Source organism: Colius striatus, chromosome 1 (assembly GCF_028858725.1).
Source record: "Colius striatus isolate bColStr4 chromosome 1, bColStr4.1.hap1, whole genome shotgun sequence".
Lineage (NCBI taxonomy): Eukaryota > Metazoa > Chordata > Aves > Coliiformes > Coliidae > Colius > Colius striatus.
The window spans coordinates 3630051-3650140 of NC_084759.1; the positions used below are offsets into that span (position 1 = coordinate 3630051).

At 42.7% G+C, this 20090-nt stretch overlaps 1 protein-coding gene across 6 annotated transcripts in view; it reads right to left on the reverse strand.

Annotated features, from left to right (window-relative positions):
* Positions 1 to 20090, reverse strand: part of TENM4 (teneurin transmembrane protein 4) — a 611632-nt gene that overhangs the window by 92742 nt on the left and 498800 nt on the right. For all 6 annotated transcript variants that reach the window (XM_061990604.1, XM_061990638.1, XM_061990629.1 and 3 more), the window contains one exon: positions 9055 to 9271. In XM_061990604.1, coding sequence (XP_061846588.1) covers positions 9055 to 9271 — 217 coding nt within the window. The remainder of the gene's footprint in view (positions 1 to 9054; positions 9272 to 20090) is intronic.

The window sequence follows — 20090 nt, forward strand, 5'->3', positions numbered from 1 at the left end:
TAGCAATATTAGAGACTGCTAGTTGTAGCCCATCCAAAAGGAAAAGAAGGTATCTTTATTGCATGACAGCTTAGTAAGAAAATGTAATCTCTTTTGAGGACTACCCACCACTTCTAGAAAACCCACGATCCAAAGCTCATTGCTCTCAAAACAATTCCCTGATGGCTCCATTCCTGAAAGACTCAGGCACTCACTGCTTTGAAAACTTCTCCCAAGATTTAAACCTTCTTCACCTCCTCAATGTGTGTCCTTTTTCTCTTCATGAAAGCACAATCTTCCTCTCTGATCTGCCAAGCAATCTGGCCACATTTGGGAAGAGATGCTGCTTCTGCCATCCAAAACATCTTGAGTCTCTGTGCCTCATTGACTCACTATTTTTGCATCCCAAGATTTCTCAGTTGAGCTCTGACAGGAAGGTAGGAAGATAAAGGATACAGGAAGGCTGCTCAGCAAATAACAAATGAAGAGAAAGAGACACTAGTGTTGGTCCCTGAAATAATAAAACTGTCTCCAACTACTATTTAAGTGAAAATATTTTAGACCAGAGTTTTGTAGGAAATGCAACACATAATCAAGTTGGGCTGTGCTTTACTGCAGAGTTTCATTGAAGAATCCTTTATTTCCCAATGTGGTTGACTAAGCAACGAGTTATAAGTTGATGATTCCTTCACTCCAGCAAAGACAAAGAAACACTATCTTGCTTTGCATGAGATCTCAAAGAATCAGAAAGACATTTTAGGTCTATAAAATCCAAGCCAAGCATTCAGTAACTTGTAAGGTGCAAGGCAGTTTTTCCACCTAATACTGAATTATGCCCATTTCATAATTTTTCAGCAGTGATCCTATAACCATTACTTCTATGAGAGGTAAAGACATTATGGTGCAATAACTTCCAGAGATGAATAATGCATTCATGTCAAGTCTTCACAAAAAAAAAAAGCCTGCAGAATTTATCAGTTGTGTGTTATTATAGTATTTTATGACTGGTGTTTATTTTGTAATCTGTGGCCACGTGTTCAGCTCTGCAGATGAGCCAAAATAAAAGCAATTCCTTACATTGAGTTTGAGGCACCATGAAAGTAAAATTGAGCAGAACAGAAAGAAAAAGACATGGTTTCCAGGTTAATTATGAAATGAACTCTCTTTTTGGTGATCATAGAGAAAGTTATTTAGCTGCATGTAAACTGCCTGATACTTTTCTAATCATCTGAAAGAATTAGGTAAAAAAAATGGTTTGGTAAAATAGATAAGATTTTATGAGTGGGATTTTAAAAGTGCTTTTGTGTGTAGGAGGTTTTAAGTAATTTAGCAAGTAAATGTCACACTCAAGGGATAGACTTGTCTTGATCTCTGGAAATAGTTGAAAACTCTGCTTGGACTCAGCTTTAGCATCCAATGACTAGTGGCCACTGCCCTACAGCTGATCTGGCAAAGCTGAGCTTTACTACAATCAGTGCAAAGCCAACGGACTCAGCTCACATCAGTTTTCCCATAGATTTAAAATGGTTAAGGAGATTCTGCACTGAGCAGGCCAAGGGGTGCTCAAGCTCTCCAGTCTGGTCTGGAGTCAAGCAAACCTCTGCAGAGGCGAGGCAGCAAATTGCTTAGGGCAGAAAAATCTCCAGCTTTTTGCAGAATGAATATGCCAGTGTCCCACATGAGAATCATTACAAGAGTGAACCAGTATTTAATTTCAAGAGCAGTAATTTGAATTATGCAGTAATGACATAATCAAATCTTCTCATTGAACAGTAGCTTCTAGTGATGTTATTACATTGAATGGAGCTACTGACTCAGCTCATAGTTATCACACCAGATATGTCCATCAACCAGTAAAGTAAAACAATGGGCATGTGGCAGCTCTCTTCTCTGAATATTGAATAAATATTAATCAAATACCTACATGCCAGATCCAAGAGAATGCATCAGCATCTACACTGTAATTTAGACTCCTAAAACCAAATGTGCATGTCAGCACCTGTGTAATCCAGGAGGTACTTAACTCATTAGTTTCTTCTGGTTAGGAATTTTGAAGACTTGAGTTTGGCTTTCTGCACACTTCAAGAGCTCCTAGGTACACAGGTATCACCTGAGACCTTTTAATCCTGGGTACAAGATAGTGCAACATTTATACTGGTTGTCTTGCCTGATCCTGGTAGCATGCCCAAACCACACTTGAAAGAGCCTTCTCAAGAGCTTGTGCTTGGTAACAGATATCCAGAGTTTTAAAATGTTTCTTAAAAACCTGCACCCCAGTTTCTCTAAGGACTGTACACAGAACTTCATTCTACTACCACTCGTGAAAGGGGAGTATAATTACATTATGATTACACTATACTATAGAGAAAAACCCTTAAAAATGTTTTCATAGAATCCTCTGGGTACAAATTCCACAGAGGAGAAGGAAGTAGCTGCATATACTGCATTAGTTTATTGTATGGCAATAATGCCCTGTTTAACTCACAATCATTTGAAGCTGAAATAATACCATACTACAGAATTTAATATCAAAACAAAAAGGCAAACAAAAGGCAGTACACCAAGAAGGCAAACAACAAAGGCAGTACATCAAAAAGGTACAAGTATGCTCTCCTGTGCTTAAAAGCAGTAGTTACCAAAATAAAACCCACTAATTCTTTGAAAAATCCTCCTTATCCTCCCATCTTTTAAAAAATTATGATTTGCAGCTAATAAGTAGTTCATTTAACCAGAAAGCAACAAAAGCAGAATGATGCCTTTGTAAGACAGTAATACTGGGAAGGAGAGGGTTTGAAGAGGTGCTATGCTAGCTTGATCTCATTCCCATCACTGTGGGTACCATGCTGTGCCATGAGTGCTCCCTCTCAGGGATGCTGCATGGTGTCTAATACCTGTGACACACTCTCAAACAGATGCAGCATTTATCTTTCAATGCTGTCCAAAGCCAGGGAGCTGCTGTGCTCCATGAACTCCTGAATCCACAAGCCTTCAGGGCTGCTGCAGTTCAGTGGGTGCATCCCACCCACAGCATTTCACTGCCAGACAAATGGAGCCACATCTTGCTGGAGTTGGGCCAGAGCCATGAGCTGGACAAGCCAACTCAGGAGAAATCACCAACAGAAAGTTGATGTGTTTAGTTCTTTTTGTCTTTGTCTAGAAAAGAAGTATTTCTTGCTCTGCTGTAACAAAACACCACTTTCCTTGAGATACAGAAAAGACAGAGCACTCTGGTTTACCTGTGAAGGAACCTCAGGAAGATCTGCTGGGGTAAACCTGCAGCCTTCCAGGTGTGGGAACAAATGTTTGAAAGGAAAAGAGAAGGTGCTTTGAATGTCTTCCTTTAAGGATACCCAGATGTCATTGTAATATCCTTCAGCATCACTGAGCCAGGACTACCAAAATGTTTTGAAACACATTTTGATCCTCACCTGCTCTCTTTGTTGTTCTTTGGCCATGATCAATATTCACAGTTTTGGTTTTGATGGGACTTGGCACTGATGCAGTTCAAGTCTGACAATGAAACCCATTTATTTATTTATTTATGGTACAATGGTGCACACATGCATTTTTAGCATACCTGTCCATCTTTGCATCTAACAGTGCTTGTAAAACCCTCCACAGATGGATCAATAAGGTACATTGTTCATCCTGGCACACAGGGGAACACAGAGAGGTGGAGTAACATGTTTACAGGTACCTTGTCACTCAGTAGTGGAGAAAGGATCATCAAATTGTTTGGTTGGAAAAGATTTTAAAGATCATCAAGTCCAACCCCTCACCTCACACTGCCAAGCCCATCACTAACCCATGGCCCTCAGCACCTTAGCTTTGCAATATCTCCAGGGATGGGGACTCCTCTACATCCCCAGGCAGCTCATTCCAATGCTTAACAACCGTCTCGGTGAAAGAGTTCTTCCTAATATCCAATCTAAACCTCCTCTGGCACAACTTAAACCCATCTTTTCATGTTCTGTCATTCATTACTGGAGAGAAGAGACCTTCAGCTAGTCACAGAGAGTGATCACATTCCTCTCAGCCTCTTCTTCTCTAGGTTAAACAACCCCAGCTCCCTCAGCCTCTCCTCATCAGATTTCTTCTCCAGACCCTTCACCAGCTTTGTTGCCCATCTCTGGCCAAGCTCCAGCCCCTCAATTTCCCTCTCAGAGTGAGTGGCTCAAAACTGGACACAGTATTTGAGCTGTGGCTTCACCAAAGCTGAGTACAAGGGGACAATCCTAGATGCCTGACCCTTCTTCTAAAGGTAATAAACTCTCTTTTTTCTCCTGAGCTCCAGCAGAAGCTCCCTGTTCAGCCAGGATGGTTATCTTCCCCCTCCCCACCACCTCCAGCTCATGTTCTTGCACATGGGGACAGATGTTTTTTTAAGATTTCCTTCTTGAAGAATGTCCATCCCTCCTGGACTCCTTTCCCCTTCAGGACTGCCTCCAAAGGGACTTTGGCAACCAATTTCCAAAACATTTCCAAGTCTACCTTCTGGAAGTCTAAGCTAGCAGTTCTGCTGACCCCCCTCCTTGCTTCTCTGAGGATCAGAACTCAATCTTATTTCACTGTGTCCTAGGTGGCTTCCAACCATCACATCTTCCACAAGACCTTCGTATGTTCACAAACACCAGGTCCAGTCAGGTGCCTTCCCTTGTTGGCTCCCTACTAGCTGCATGAGGAAATTCTCTTCCACACACTGCAGGAACCTCCTGGACTGTTTCCTCTCTGCTGTGCTGTATTTCCAGCAGACATTTGGTAAGTTTAAGCCCCCCTGAGAGCAAGGGCTGGCAATCTCGAGACTTTACCCAGATGCCTAAAGAACATCTCATCTACCTTCTGATTCTGGTTGGGTGGTCTATAACAGACTCCCACTATGATATCAGCCTTGTTGTTCCTCACTCTAATTCTCACTCATAAACATTTGACCCCATCCTCACCATCTAAATAGTCAACTAAGTCAACTCCCTAACACAGAAGGCTACCCCATTGCCTCTCCTTCCTTGCCTTTAATTCTGATCAGAACATTCAGTCATGAAAACTAACTACTTTTTGTACTTAGACCACTGACTTGAGGGCAATACGTGACTCCTGTTGCAGCTGAAAGCAGATCCTGCTCTCTGATGTGTCTTTATAACTCAGTTGGTTATTTCTAGCTGCCCATGTAATTGGGATGGGTTAATACTGATGGCAGCAAGAGGATAGACACAATCTGTCCCCAAAAAGAAGGGGTAGAAAACACACCTACTCAAAAATCACCTGATTGTTTTTCATTTCTTTTATTGTAAAAAATGCCCATTCTGCACATGCCTTTCTGAGGGGCTCTAATCCTATGCCAACACTTAACATAAAAGGCTCGGTGGATCAAGACTTTAGCCTGTTCTTGCAATTTTCTGACACTGTCCCTCAAGAGAGAACAAATATATCAGGTGTCCTACTTGAAAGTCAACAACTTGACACCGCTGCATCTTGTGCTGCTCCTTATGGTGATGGACAACTAAGAATGGCTTAAAAATACAAAGCAAACAGCAAGAGTAAGTGGTTTCAAAATCAATACGAGAACGATCAAGTAGCAGAAGAGTACTTGTTATCTGTTCATCAAAATGATGTGAAAAGACATTCTGTGCATTCAGAATTTAATTTAGCTACTTGCTTTATCATCATAAACACTCATTTCAATATGGGCAATGATTATTTTTTTCTTCCCAAACATGAATAATATATAATTGCTGGTATTTCGGAGGAGACAAGGTCTTTACCTTTATCCATCAGCGTAATTTATCATTGTCTTTCTTTTTCTTCTGCAGTGGTAAGGGAGCTTGTCAGCTCAGCTTGTTCTTAAAAAGCTGGAGCATAATTCAATAATAAATTCACTCAAAGGCTAGCTGTCATGAGGCATTCATTTATTTGTATCCATTAGGTGATCTGTACTGCTGTTCTCTCTAAAGGGTAGCTAAGCTACGTTTCTGAAGCCCAGGAAATATATTGCATAGATACTCAGTCATCTCCTTCATGCTGCTGCCACTTCAGCATAGGCCATCCAGGAATGTAAATGTGCTGGGGTTCCCCCAGGAGTGATAATCAGCCAGCCATGACCTGGCAAAGCCCTGAGGAGCAGGCTGTGGTTCCTGACTGGAATGTTGAGTGTGTCTGTGCCACAGGTGTGTCTGTAGGACATCAGATACACAGGACACAAAGGTCTACATCACCTCTGTGTTGCCTGCTTGTGAGGAACTGCTCACAGCAAGTGGCACGGATCCAACTCCATTTCTACCCCATGAGAATGCTGGTGCTGGGATAGAAAGATGTAGGATGTTCCAGCAAGAAAGAGAAGGCTTCATGCATCACAGCAGCAGCAATGGAAGGGAGAGGGTTGTCCTAAGGCAGGATGCTGGAGCCCTCCATCAAAACAAAAATATCCCCTGTCTTCCCTGCTGTTGGACAAGGTACTAAGCCAGAAGCTGGAAGGAGAGATGAAAATGGTTCATCTCGCCCACAGCTGCTGCTGTGATCTTCATGGGAACACCGAGCAGTTGCATGGATAAGAGGGATGGTATCAATTGTCTGTTGTAAAATCAGCTGGAAGAGATTCAACAGTGATAACACTACTGTAGGAAGGGCATATCCACACATGGAAATAGTCTCATTTGCCCAGACTATTTGTATCCCAGCCCACACTCCTCCACTGAGCAGCCACTCTCTGACCTCTGCTGAAACACTGCCATTTCCAGGGTGACAAGAGACAGCTGTTGAAGGGTTCAGCTTTCTATGTGGTGAAAACAGACAACTGAAACTACAGAGAGAAGTCAAATAAGCAAAAAACTGCTTCCAACCATTGAACTTATCCAGATCTATAAGATCTTTAAGAACTAACAGAAACACATCATGTCTTTTAAGATCCAAAAAGAGTAATGGCATTTTTAGCAACCCAACAGACCGATAAGCCTGGACTACATGCTGGGGTGCTGTCTCAGGAGAAAATAGACCTTCTGTTGAGGTCCTTCACTGTTATTTGCAACTGCTGCTGTGATGAGTCAAGATATTTAACTTGAGAGATGCAATGCAATCACTGCTTGAGGTGACATCCCTGTAGACTATATTTGGTGATACACACCCTATGCTGATATTTTAAGAATGGCAGCCTCATAAATCATTGCTATCTCTGTATAATTCTTTGTGTTAACTTAAATGGAACAAGGAGCCCCATCTATTAGTTCCACTGCAGTTAATGAAAAGCAATCATTAAACCCTTTCCTATCGATCTGCATCTTTGCATTCCTTCACTCTAGAAATCCATACACCAGATAAACATTTCTGCTATCAGGTGCTCCTTCTGAATCCCAAATCTTCCTTTCGTAGGATGTCTATAGACTGTTTGTAATTCCATAGAGATCTATCATCAAGTCTATGAAACATATCTAGCTCCTGTAGGAGTTTATCTGACCCTAAATGACGCAGTCCTTCTGCTGGCACTCCCAGAAGCAAATTCACTGTATGAATGAGAAATTCCAATTACTTTCCCCACCTCAGTGTGCAGCTGAATGCAAGCAGCCTTTAAAGAGATGCTGCAGTCTTTTTTTATCTGTATGAAGACTTCCATAGTTCTTGAGTTAAATGGAGAAGTTCAGCAAACAGGGACATGTGTCCACAAAACTCTCTACCTATTAGAACACACACACATAGACCTGACAGTGGAATCCTCTATGGAAAAGCTTCTGCCTGCCAGTTCAGCTGATGAATTGGAACCCTAAATACATCAGAAAAATGAAATTGTGAGCATTATCTATTTTATATTCCAAAGCCTGATTTTACAGCAACAAATCACAACACCTGACAGCAGAGAATTCACGGTGCTAACATTTAGTCCACAGTCCGGACTGTTCAGTACCCAGAACCTGCAATCTCCAGAATGCTGATGAAGTACAACAGTTTGCAACACAATGAGTATTTGGCCTTCATCTGAATCACTGTTGTCAGCCCACTCTGAAGGGTTTGGCAGCAAGACAAATCAGGGAATCTATCATATTAGGCCAACTCCCTGACACTGGTGTGCTTCTAAGTGGTTCATGTCTGAAGATTGCCTGTAGACCACTGGAGATGGCAATACATGGGAGATAGTACCCAAGAGACGCTGGCAATGTCCCTTCATGGAAGAGTATTAGGTCAGACCTAGAAGGGCCTGTGAGGCCTGCTGAGATGTAATTGCTGAAACAAATACCTGCACAAAGATGAGGGTTATATATTTTCAATTCCAACCTATTCATTGCTGTGTGGGGGAAAGATGAAAGTAAGCAGTTAATGAGTGGGTAGAATTCAAAGCAGCCTAAACCAAGTGTTGAGAAACCTTTCCTGGCTCTTGGTCACCACTTCTGAAAGGCAACGTTCACAGCAGACACTGAATGATCTAAGAATCTGACACCCCAAGGTGTGCAATATGGTGGCACATGATTTTACAGAGATGATCTCCCCTGACAGTCAGGCATGTTCTTAAACAAATGGCTGAGATGCAGTCACAGAAGTGAGCTGCCTAGAATTTCTTTGCCAGATCCTGATTCTTGATGATTGCAGTGATAAAGAATGTCTCAGTATGAAAAACATTCTATGTTCAACTTGATTATTTACATTGGAAATCACTCTAATCACCCTCGTTAGGCTGCAAGATTTTTGTCAGTTCTTTTGAAGCCTGTAACAGTCACATTATGGATTGTAAATTATCATTTAAGTTTCCTTGTCTTTTGTGTCTGACAATGGAAGTTCTACCAGTGCTGTTCAGTGGATGCTTCTGGAAAAGTCACTGGAAATGGGAAAGCCCTGATGAATGGATAGCTTTCACTCCCTGATGTAAGAGAATTGAGGAAAGATGCAACTGCCCTTGTGCATTGGGAGAGAATTATCTCACTGGCTGCAGGACATTGCAGGTAAGGAGAGAGTCAATAGAACTACAACAGCCACAAAAATCTTCACATATCTGCTTCTCTCAATCTCCATGTTCTGCATCTTGCTGCCATTCCATATCTTAAAATGGCTGAGTGGCTTATGCTTTACCTCTTATGCAATCCAACCCAATTCACTTACCCTCCTTCAAAAGGATTGTCTCCTGGGATGATGTGAGTGCTGTCCTTGCCAATGAGGAACTTGATCCGGTCGTAGAAGGAATGCAAGCTCTGCTGGGAGATGGGGGCTTGTGTCTCCTGGATGATGTCCAGGGGGTCCGGGGAGCCCAGGCACAGTGCATTGACGTGGCACAGGGGCTGCAAGCAGCAGTCTGGGTCCATGCAATCCACCAGGCCATCTGCAGAAGGGTAAGGAAGATTTTAGAGCAATGGCAACATGGGAGCATTGCATACTTTGGAATGCAAGAGCTCTTCCAAGTGCATATAATAGGGAAACAGAAGTTCACACCTGCAGAGAGTATGTTCCCTTCAAGGCCTAACAAAGAACCTCAAATATGCATTAATATGTAATATGTGAGAACATATATACACATGAGATTAGACCCTGAAAAAAAGCATATTTGAGGTCAATTCTGGGATATGCCATTTCACATCTCAGTCACTTGGACAATTCCAGAGCCCCCAAAGGTGTCTTTTTTCCTGTCAATATATAAATTACTTTTGTACAGCAGTCCTGTTCCCTGTGCAAATTACAGACACGTTGCATCATACCAAAGCTATCAGAGTTGCATTCAGCAGGACTAAATAGACAATAAATCCATGGTATCTGCCATGCCTACAAAGAGATTTACACATGCAACCCAATAAAGATTCTGGCTAGATAGATGAGAAAGTAATGGAGATTTTGCTGGGAAGGTTTAGTGTCTTTTGGTCTTTGTCACATTTGTTCCATGCAGACACAGAGTAAGGGATAACCTCAAACTCTCAGGATATAAATCTTGTACTTTCAGCACCACTAAATTAATAATAACAACAATAATAGCAGTGGACACACATGAGGAAAGCTTGCCAAGAGTGCTCTAGTAAAATGAGGGTTTGCATATATGTCAAGTCATCAGGCACACAGACAGTGCTCCTTTCCCTCCCACTGCCACAGCAGCATTCCCCAGTTCATTCTGAGATGCCATTGCTCATTGTAAACAGCTTAGTAAAATGTGGTGACAGGAAAAGAAATACAAGGGAAAAAAAAAATCTCAGTAGAGGTTTGATGAAGCGTCCCATTTAGAAATAAAAGTTGTTAGCATGTGGTAGAGATGGATCTTTAAATCAGATAAGGGAACTGGAGGTTTTTGTGCTGGGGTAATGGGATATGGGGCCCTTCACTTTCAACTCATCAGTTCAAGCAAGACATTTTGATAGTGAATGAAAACGGTTACCATGTGATGGCTGTTCAAAGACCTATGTGAAATGAGTGGTTGTAGAGTGTAATCACTCTACTGGGAGCTCTGTATATCAGAGAAACCACCTTTATAACTAGTATCCTACTAACAATTTCAGCATAAAAGCAAGAAATGGATGTGCCTGGAGAGGTCCTGAGAGGTAGGTCTCTCCTCAAGTGGGATGAGTTTTGGAGCTGTCAAGATAATGCACTTTTTATTTCAAAGAAACTGTAAATTAAACCAAGTCATTACCACAGATGGCAAGCTTCAGTTTCATCCCATTTATACCAGCATGAATTAGAAGTCCTTTCACTAATGTTACTGGCGTTAGTTTGAATTTACTGTAACATAAATGGATGGGAATCTGATCTGTTATTGCTCTAGTACTTCCTCTGGCTTACACATCATGGACTCAGATCCTGTTGAGTTATACCTGTTCCACTCTCAGAAGATTTTAGTGCCACAAAACATCACTGGCAACATCATTTCATGTGGTTACTCATACAGAGAAAACAGAACAAAAAGCCTGTTCAGCATTTCCAGAGCTTCCAGTCAATGTGTGGGTTAAAGTACAATGACTATCTGCTCCATGTAGACATGGGGACACACACACACAATGAGATATATTCACAAGTGGCCCACACCTGCTATTAATGATAATGGGAGTAGCGTTACATCAGCAAAAGTGCTTTTGAAAATCCCATCCATTATCCTTACTTCTGCCTATTCTGAGATCTCTACATCTTTATAACTCCTTGCAAAATTGCCATAAAAATTTATCACTTTGGGCACAAAACCTACCCATCTGCCTTTTCTCTTAACTAGTGGTAATGAAAAAGTACTAATTATGTTTTATTTGCCCATTAAAATATGATTTGCTGCAGATGATCAGTAGGATTCTGGAATTGCAGCTGGAATTTGAGACCCTTCACAGATTAAAGAGCTGCATAGATGCAAAATGTTTATCCATAGACACCTGATGGAAAAGAAACAACAAACTGACCTAGTCACTATATCAATTACAGTTTCAAGCAAGACGAAATGTCATTTTCTCTCACATGTTCATGGAGGACAGGAGAAAGCCCAATGTCACTCCAGTCTGCAAAAAGAAGAACGACCCAGGAAACTACAGGCCAGTCAGCTTCATCCTCCATCCCTGGAAAAGTGATGGAAAAACTCATCCTGAATGTTATCACTGAACATATGAAGGATAAGATGGTTATCAGGGGGACTCAACATGGCTTCACCAAGGGGAAATCCTGTTTGACCAACCTGATGCCTTCTATGAGTGCATAACCTGGCTGGCTAGAGGAGGGGAGAGCAGTGGATGTCATCTACCTTGACTTCAGCAAGGCTTTTGACATGTCTCCCATAACAACCTCATCAGAAAGCTCAGGCAGTGTGGCTGGATGAGTGGAGGTGAGGTGGATGGAGAGCTGGCTGAATGACAGAGCCCAGAGGGTGGTAATCAATGGCACAGAATGGAGTTGGAGGCCTGTGGCCAGTGGAGTTCCACAGGGATGGGTTCTGGGGCCAGTCTGGTTCAACATCTTCATCGGCCACCTGGGTGAGGGCACAGAGGGACCCTCAGCAAGTTCCCTGATGGCATCAAACTGGGAGGACTGGCTGACACACCAGACTTTGCTGCCATTCAGTGGGACCTAAACAAGGACAAGTGCAGAGTCCTGCATCTGGGAAGGAACAACCCCACACATCAGTACAGACTGGGAGTCAACTTGCTGAAGAGCAGCTCTGCAGAGAGAGACCTGGGAGTCCTGATTGATAATAAACTGAACATGAGCCAGCAAGAAGGCCAATGGCATCAAGGGATGCATCAAGAAGAGTGTGGCCAGCAGGTCAAGGGAGGTTCTGCTCCCCCTCTACTCTGCCCTGGTGAAGCCTCATCTGGAGTCCTGTGTCCAGTTCTGGGCTCCTCAGCTCAAGAGGGACAGGGAAGTGCTGGAGAGAGGCCAGTGCAGGGCCACCAAGATGATCAGGGGACTGGAACATCTTTCATACGAGGAAAGGCTGCGGGAACTGGGGCTGTTTAGTCTGGAGGAGACTGAGAGGGGATCTCGTTAATACTTAAAAATATTTGAAAGGTGTTTGTCAAGGGGATTGGACAACACTTTTTTTCTGTAGTATCCAGTGACAGGACAAGGGGTAATGGAAAGAAGCTGAACACAAAAAGTTCCACTGAAACTGAAAGTAAAACTTCTTTACTGTTAAGGGTGAAGAAGCCCTGGGACAGGCTCTCCAGGGAGAGTGTGGACTCCTCTTCTTTGGATGTTTTCAAAACCCACCTGGATGCTTTCTTGTGCTTCCTGGTCTAGGTGGACCTGCTTGAGCAGAGGGGTTGGACTAGATCTCTAAAGGTCCCTTCCAACCCCCACCATTCTGTGATTCTGTGATACATTAATAATGTTTTCTAAGGCCACAAACACTCTGCTGAGAGGCTGGCAAATCAGCTGTACTGTACCATACTTCTTCATTACCCTATTTTATTCCAGCCATTAGAAATGTGTTTTGGGACCTGAAGCTGCAAGATAAAGCGTTGTCTTTGCAGGAAACAGTAGATAAATGTTTGAAGAAGAGATGCACAAGACAATGTTTTGTACAGGTGGGAATGCTGAGGACTCATCTGCAGATAAGCCTCTCAACTAATGCGTTTCAGGCCTGTGCAGAATGAGTTGAGGGTAATTACACCAGAAAGGTTTCTCACTGACACCTAAGGTCGTTAAGGTCCTCAAGAGCTGAAATAGGGTTCAGTTACTCAGTTCCTTCTAATATCAACAGCAGTTTCAGGGAAAAGGCATTCATTTAGCTTTGAAAATGTAAAGGTCATTTTTATCTGAGCCATGTAGAACAGCAAGACATCAGATACAAACCAGACTGTAAATAGTGATGTTTCCATCTGAATATTGGTTCTTTGGTTTTTGGGCTTTTTTATTGTATGGTCCACAAGTGATCCAATTGGTGCCCTACAGTGAATTGTAAGGACAGATAGTTCACCTGTACACAGCTATGACTTTTCATGCTCTGAGATCTCAGTGGATGCACTTTTTTTTAATTAATAAAAAGTAAAATCAGAGCAAAATAAAACTCCCACTTTAGTGGTCCAAATAGCTCAAAACAAATTTGGGAAGCCAGCACAAGCACTGAAAAGATATATATATGATCTCACAGAACATTATGAAGTCAGAATACGAATCACCTTTTTAATTTATAAAGCATAAAGGTGAATTTTCCTTGGAACTCACTGCAGATTTTTCAGAGGTAACAGAAGGAGATATGGAATCAGTGTCTTCTGTTCCTCGAGTTTTACATCAACAAAGCCACAGAAGCCCATGATCTGTGTGTGGATTCAAGTTTCTGGTAGCTCTCAGAGCACTGATACAAAACAGAGAAAGTTCTCAGCTACAGACACACTTATATAGGTCTTGGTTTTAAAATATGGCAGCTCCCTTACTCTGCATAGAGCCATAATATCACCACTTCAGAACAGGGAACAAACGTGATGCTGAATTATCTCCATGCAATGTTTAAAGTCCCACGTAGAGGGATTACAGTAATTCCTATGCTTTAAGGTCAAAGAGGCTACTATAATCAGCTTGTCTGACCTCTTATATACACAGGCTGTGCATTTTTTTTCCCCTTCAGAGCTGGATTAAACCTGTCTTTTAGAAAGTTATCTCATATATCAAAGGCAGCTGATTACAGTGACTCTACCACTTCCTTGGGCAAGCTATTCTAATGCTTAATTGCTGCTAGGAAACTGCATCTTATTTCAAGGTTGAATTTGTCTAACTTCAATACCCCGCCAGTGGAACTTCCTTCTGCCCTGCATGCTCAGATGTCTTTTCCATGTGCAAGTCTCTTCACACAGAGCAACAATCCATTCCAAACCTTTTCTCTGAACAGATGAGGAAGATTAAACTCCCCATCATAAGGTTTATTTTCCAGCTGCTGGATTTTTTCTGTGTGTGGTATCCTTTCATGTCTTTTCAGTAATTTCACATCTTCTGTTATGTGTGGGCACCAACACTGCATACAGAACAGTAGAAGCAATATTGGGTACAGAAGAGAGACCACTTCCCAACTTTGGGGTTTTTATACTTCTAAGGTTCACAGTAGCCTTTTAGCAACAGCCTTGCACTGAGAACTCATGTTGAGACAATTATCTCCACTGACCTCTAAATCCTGTTCTGAGTCAATGCTTTTCAAGAGTCTCCCAGCTCCTAAGTATAACATGCTTTCTTTGTTCCCAGGGGTATTATCTTGCATTTTGCTGCATTAAGACACTATTTGTTTGATTGTGACCTTGTAGTGATGTAAGTCAGATCACTCTGTATCAAAATGACCTGGGTAGGCTACTTACCACCAACCATATCAAGCTTTAGGTGACCTGAAGACTTTACCAGGGGAGATTTAAACTACAGTCTAAGACAATGATGCTGAATAGGGTTGGACACAGTTCCAAGAGACATCTTCAGAACCAGCTTCAATCATGGATGCCTTTCAATTAGCAAGATTCACATGGAGATCTCTCACTGAGACAGAGACTGAGAGAACTCTTTTGTCACACCTCCTTCGTATAAAGCTATGAAATAATTACCTCTTGCAAACTCAGAATTACCACGGGCTGAATCAAATCCCTGCCTTTGTGAAGAGGCAAGACATTTTCATGTCTGGTAAATAATGTGTCCAAAGAAACACAAGGAAGAATTTCTTCCCTGTTGAGGTGAGGGAGCTCTGGAAGGGGCTGCCCAGATGGGCTGTGGAGTCTCCTTCTCCAGAGACATCCCAACCCCAGCTGGATGAGTTCCTGTGTGCCCTACTCTAGGTGACCCTGCTCTGGCAGGTGGGTTGCACTGGAGGATCTTGCAAGGTCCCTTCCAGCCCTTAAGATTCTGTGATTCTGTGATTTGCATCTTTTGGTAAGACTAATGTAATCACAGAATAAGTAAGACTGGATGGGACTTCTTGAGGTCACCTTGTGAGCCAAGTCATTCCCCTCAGAGAGGGGCAATTGTGAAGGAGAATTAACTGATCTCAGCAGAAAACCTTCCTTTTTTGCCATTAAGGATAGAGCAGCTCCAATTTACTCAGATAAAGTACTTTTTAGGTGATCAAGTCCACTTTAATCAGATAATTTGCCCTCTATGTATCAGCAGACAATGAGTTTTGCTTTGGGATTACTGCATTTAGCTTATATCTTGTGGGTGGAGTTGGAACACTGTTTCTGGAAAGATGCTTTGTCTCATTTTAAAGATTGCAAATCCACCAAACTCCTTAGTGAGGTCTTCACAACACTGGACTGTGAGGTCTCTGGGAGAAGAGTCTGGCTTCTTATTTTCTGTTCAAAAAAGATCTGTTCCAATCCCAAAGCATTCTGAAAGGCCAGCACAATCCAACAAAATAACCACAACTCTCATTACAGATTTGTATCTGCAATGTATTTTTGGCCTGTTCTTGGTGCAATTATTGCTTTATGGAAGGGACAAAACTCCAAAGCTATCTGTGCCTTCTTGGAACAGGATCTTGGCCTATGAAGCATGACACTTCCTTAATACCAGTGGAAAAACACCTGATATTAACTGACTTTAAACTTTGTCTTTAAGCTGTGTCTTGCTCACCCTGCCCACTGGAGCTTTATGTGGGCTGGAGGATCACTATCTCTGGTATTTACCACACAAGGAGGTGCAGGATCCAAGCCAAAAATCATTGTCTTCTCAAAAAACCCCACTAACAAAGGAACTGAACCTGTTCCAAGTGTGTTATGACAGGAATAGGGTCAGTATGGTAAGCACCATGTCTGCCAGGTGGTTGGTTTCCTGGGACATGCTCCTTCGCACCTGAGCTCGCAGGATGGGGCAGGTGCTGTGTCACTGAGGGGGTGTTGTGACTGGGTTCCTCACCTCTAAGCCCTCATGTCCAGACTCTCTGGCTCCCCTCAAATCTCCTTTACTAGAACTGGATTAAGACCATAAGGGACACAACCAACTGCCAGGAAAACTGTGTGCCTATTGAACACCACTGCTTATTAGGAGAGGCAGATCTTTTGTCTTACTTCTAAATGACAATGAGATGAGTGTGACATATTCCCTCCCCAGAATAAAAACAAATTGTCACAATCACAGCCACTACTATCCTGCAAAATAATTACTCTCCAGCAGCAACAAGGCTCTTGCCCCTTCATTCCTTGGGTTGCTGCTGCACTTGCTGGCTGCAAAGTGCTCACAAATCCCACAGCAGTCTCATTCCTCTTTCAAGCCTCATGCAGTTTAGCTTCCAAATCCCTCACCCACCACCGCGCAGTGCCAACAAGGTGTCAAGGATTAGAGTTTTGTACAGAAGCAAAGGGCTGGTTTTGAGAGACTGCTTCTGCAGTAAACAAGATCAGCCGAGAGCTAATAAAATTTCAAATTAGCTGTGACTTTTCATGGCCCCACAATTGTGTTGGCTGATTTAATGGGCAGCGTCTTAGCTTGCTAGGATTGAATAATTGAGCATTTCTACAGAGTTATGGATGCTGCAACAAAAATCCGTCATGCTAACATCAACAGCAGAATGCAAATAACCTTCAGCCAGAGGTGTTATTATGTGTTTAAGCAGACTCTGACAGGTGCTGCATGTCAAGTGTCAGGCTGGAACAGGCAGGCCATAGGTAGGGATGGACCTCTTTGTATGCAGAGAGCATCCCGTGGACTGTGACACGCATTGAGAACCCCAGACACACAGGCAGTCAGGAGGAGGTGAGCCTGAGAGGTCTTATTAGGGTACAACTACATGAAAAACTCAAGGATCGCTCCTGTTGAAGGTCATGAGACTTTTTGCCACTGATTACAGTGGGAAAAGTCTCTGTGACAAACTGTACTAGGCAAAGCAAACCTAGAAAGAAAAATAACAATAAATCCCCATTGTCTTTCAGGAGTATTTCCATTGCCAATGAAAGCACAAAATGCACTGATTATACAAATAATTGTATCCTTCACCTCATCCAGTTGCCCTTCATTTTCCTTTCTGTGCCATTCCCGAGGATGTATTACTGGGAGAGTTTGTATGGGGAGGGCTTAAAATGCAAATGCTCAAAGGTAAAGCTAACAAAGTGTTACTTTTACTCTTAAGCAAACCAGGTTTACCCTTCCAGCTGTAGTCTAAACTCTAGTGAAACAGAGACCAAAGGAATGGTTCAGTATTTCTGCACAAAACACAGTTATGGTTCATGTGAATGCTTGTGCTGATGAAGGTTTACAGGGATAGTGAAGTTGAGCCCTGAGTTGAGCACTGACACTCCATTTACTCGAACTGGATTTGGGGAACAAATAGGTTTTACTCCAGTGTTTGCAGAGAATAATTTTACCTATTCAATAAAAGGGTTGTAGCTTTTGGCCCCACTGTAAGGAATCAAAGGGAAACAAAACACAAATGTAAAGCACAATAGCAGTGTGACTGTCAACCCCCTGTGATCATCTGAGCTATTAACGTTCTCTTCACTCCTTCTATCCCACCCGCTCTGTTTTGATTTTGCCTGAACAAGGTTCTCACTGGTTGTATCCTGGCTAAATTAGATTGCTGGCTGTCTGGGAAAGGAATTGCCCTTCACATCTTTCAGTGCTCAGCACATGTTTGCAAGTTCAAAATAATATGCTCATATGTAATAGTAATCATGTATTTGAGCTGCAGGACTCCTTGGGCTCCAGGGCAGAAGCAGAGTTCCCCAATGCTAGTCATTACAGAAACACTCTGCAAAAAGTTCATCCTAATCCAGGGTTCTGTTCTTTAAAAAAACATCTGAAAAGGAAAAGAAAGGAAGTGACAGAAAACACTTGATAATCACCTCTACCTGGGCAGAAACCAGAACAATAATAATGTGTTTAGAGTCTACAAGTTCACAGCATCCCCCAGCTCACTGCTCTGGAGAATAGTTGATGCAGCTGTCTTTGTGGGTTTCTTGCTTTCTCCAGGAAGGCTTTGACCAAAAGGAATTCACATTGCACAATGAGTGCAGAATCATGACTTTCCAGTGAAGTTCATGAAGCTGAGCAAGGTAAGTGAGGGCCCTTCCCAGCAGAGGAGAGATCAGCATTCAGACAGGGCAGTACGTGCAGGTTGCTTAACCTGATCAATGGTCATGCAATACCGTACCTGAAACTGCCAAAGCACTTCTCAAAAGTGATTGCTTTGAGAAACAGGGGCTCAGAGCTTAGACACTTTTTAATGGGACCAATGAGTTCACACTCTCAGCAGCTGAGATATCCTTGTCACTAAGGTCTCTTGTTTTCCTGGCAAGTGCTGTAAGTGTTAAGCTACTGCTGAAAAGTTCACTCTAACATATTCTGTTGACTAAATCCAAGGCAATTCAAGCAATCATCTGAGCCCAGCTTGGAAAGTCACAGAATCTTAAGGGTTGGAAGGGACTGCAGAAGATCATCCAGTCCAATCCCTCTGCCAGAGCAGGACGACCTAGAGCAGGTCACACAGGAACTTGTTGTCTCGGATAACTCAGATACAGGCATATTTCTCAAGTCCTGGTCAAGAGGAAAGTGACCATGCACTCTATGTGCTCTGAGCATACTTGGAGGCAAATTCTCCAGCTTTGAGGGTGATTTCCTGTCTCAAAGAGGAGGTAGAAGTTTGCCTCACGTGCAAAAGCAGGTCTGGCAGAGCTTTCCTGAATTTCCTCTTTGAGCATTGGTGCCCTAGCTTTGTTAAGGCATCTTTTCAGGTTCAGAAATGCTTTGTGAAATGTGTGCTGGAGCCAGCAGTGCCTCCTTCCCACAAGTTACTCCCCCTCATTTCAGCAGACAAAGGTAGGTTTCTTTCCACACAGAGGACACACTTTCATGGTTTCTTTCTGAAGCTATTAATCAAAGGCATTTCATTAAGGACCAGTCAAAGCTACCATGAACTCTCCCAAGCTGTCAAGGCAGCCTACAGGCACTGCTAGCCCCTCAGTTAACAACACATCACCCTCTGTAATGGCCCAACCAACACCTGCTTTAGGCTGCTGTGATGCAGGGGTTCACACCACCCTCCTGGCAGCCCCAGGGCTAACAACCAGCAGCAGGTGAGATCCAAGTGTTACCATTCAACACAGAATCAGCAAAGAGCTGAAACTTGAAAATGGGAACTGGTAATTTTGTTCTCTTACTTCAGGAAAGGTTGATTAACAGTCATCATAAAACAGAGGAAGAGAAGCTGGGTGATATCTAAGAAATTATACCAGCCAGCCAGTCTTTGCAGGTACAGCAGACTTCTTCATCATTTCAATAGTGTTTTGTGGTTCCTCCAGGATGACTCTGTTGTTTGACTGGATCTATCTGTGATGGTAAATGCTAATTTATGGTGGCTGCTTTCCCAGGTGGGTTCAGATCTCAACACTTCCCTTCGTAAACGTAGCTAGCACATTAATGCAGTATTTTTTATGGTTTCAAGGAAGCAGACAGCTCCCACACCATGCCCAGGAGACAATCTTCTCATGCTATAAAAACCTTGCAGGCATGAAGTAAAGGTTCACAACAGTGTGCCAAAAGGAAAAGAAAACATCAGAAAGCACCCCATCACCTTGTCTACAGATCAAACATCTGCAAAGGCAATGGTTTGCATTTCGGGGTTCTCCTGGATTCTTTTCAACTCCTTTTACAACCCTGATGCTACCTTCAGGTGTAACCCTACGTACTGGCAAAGAGCAATGCAGGCTCCTGCCAGCTCTCTAATGCATTATTTGGCATCTGGTGAACAGATGGTGGACACATGGGTGTTAAGAAGGCCAGTG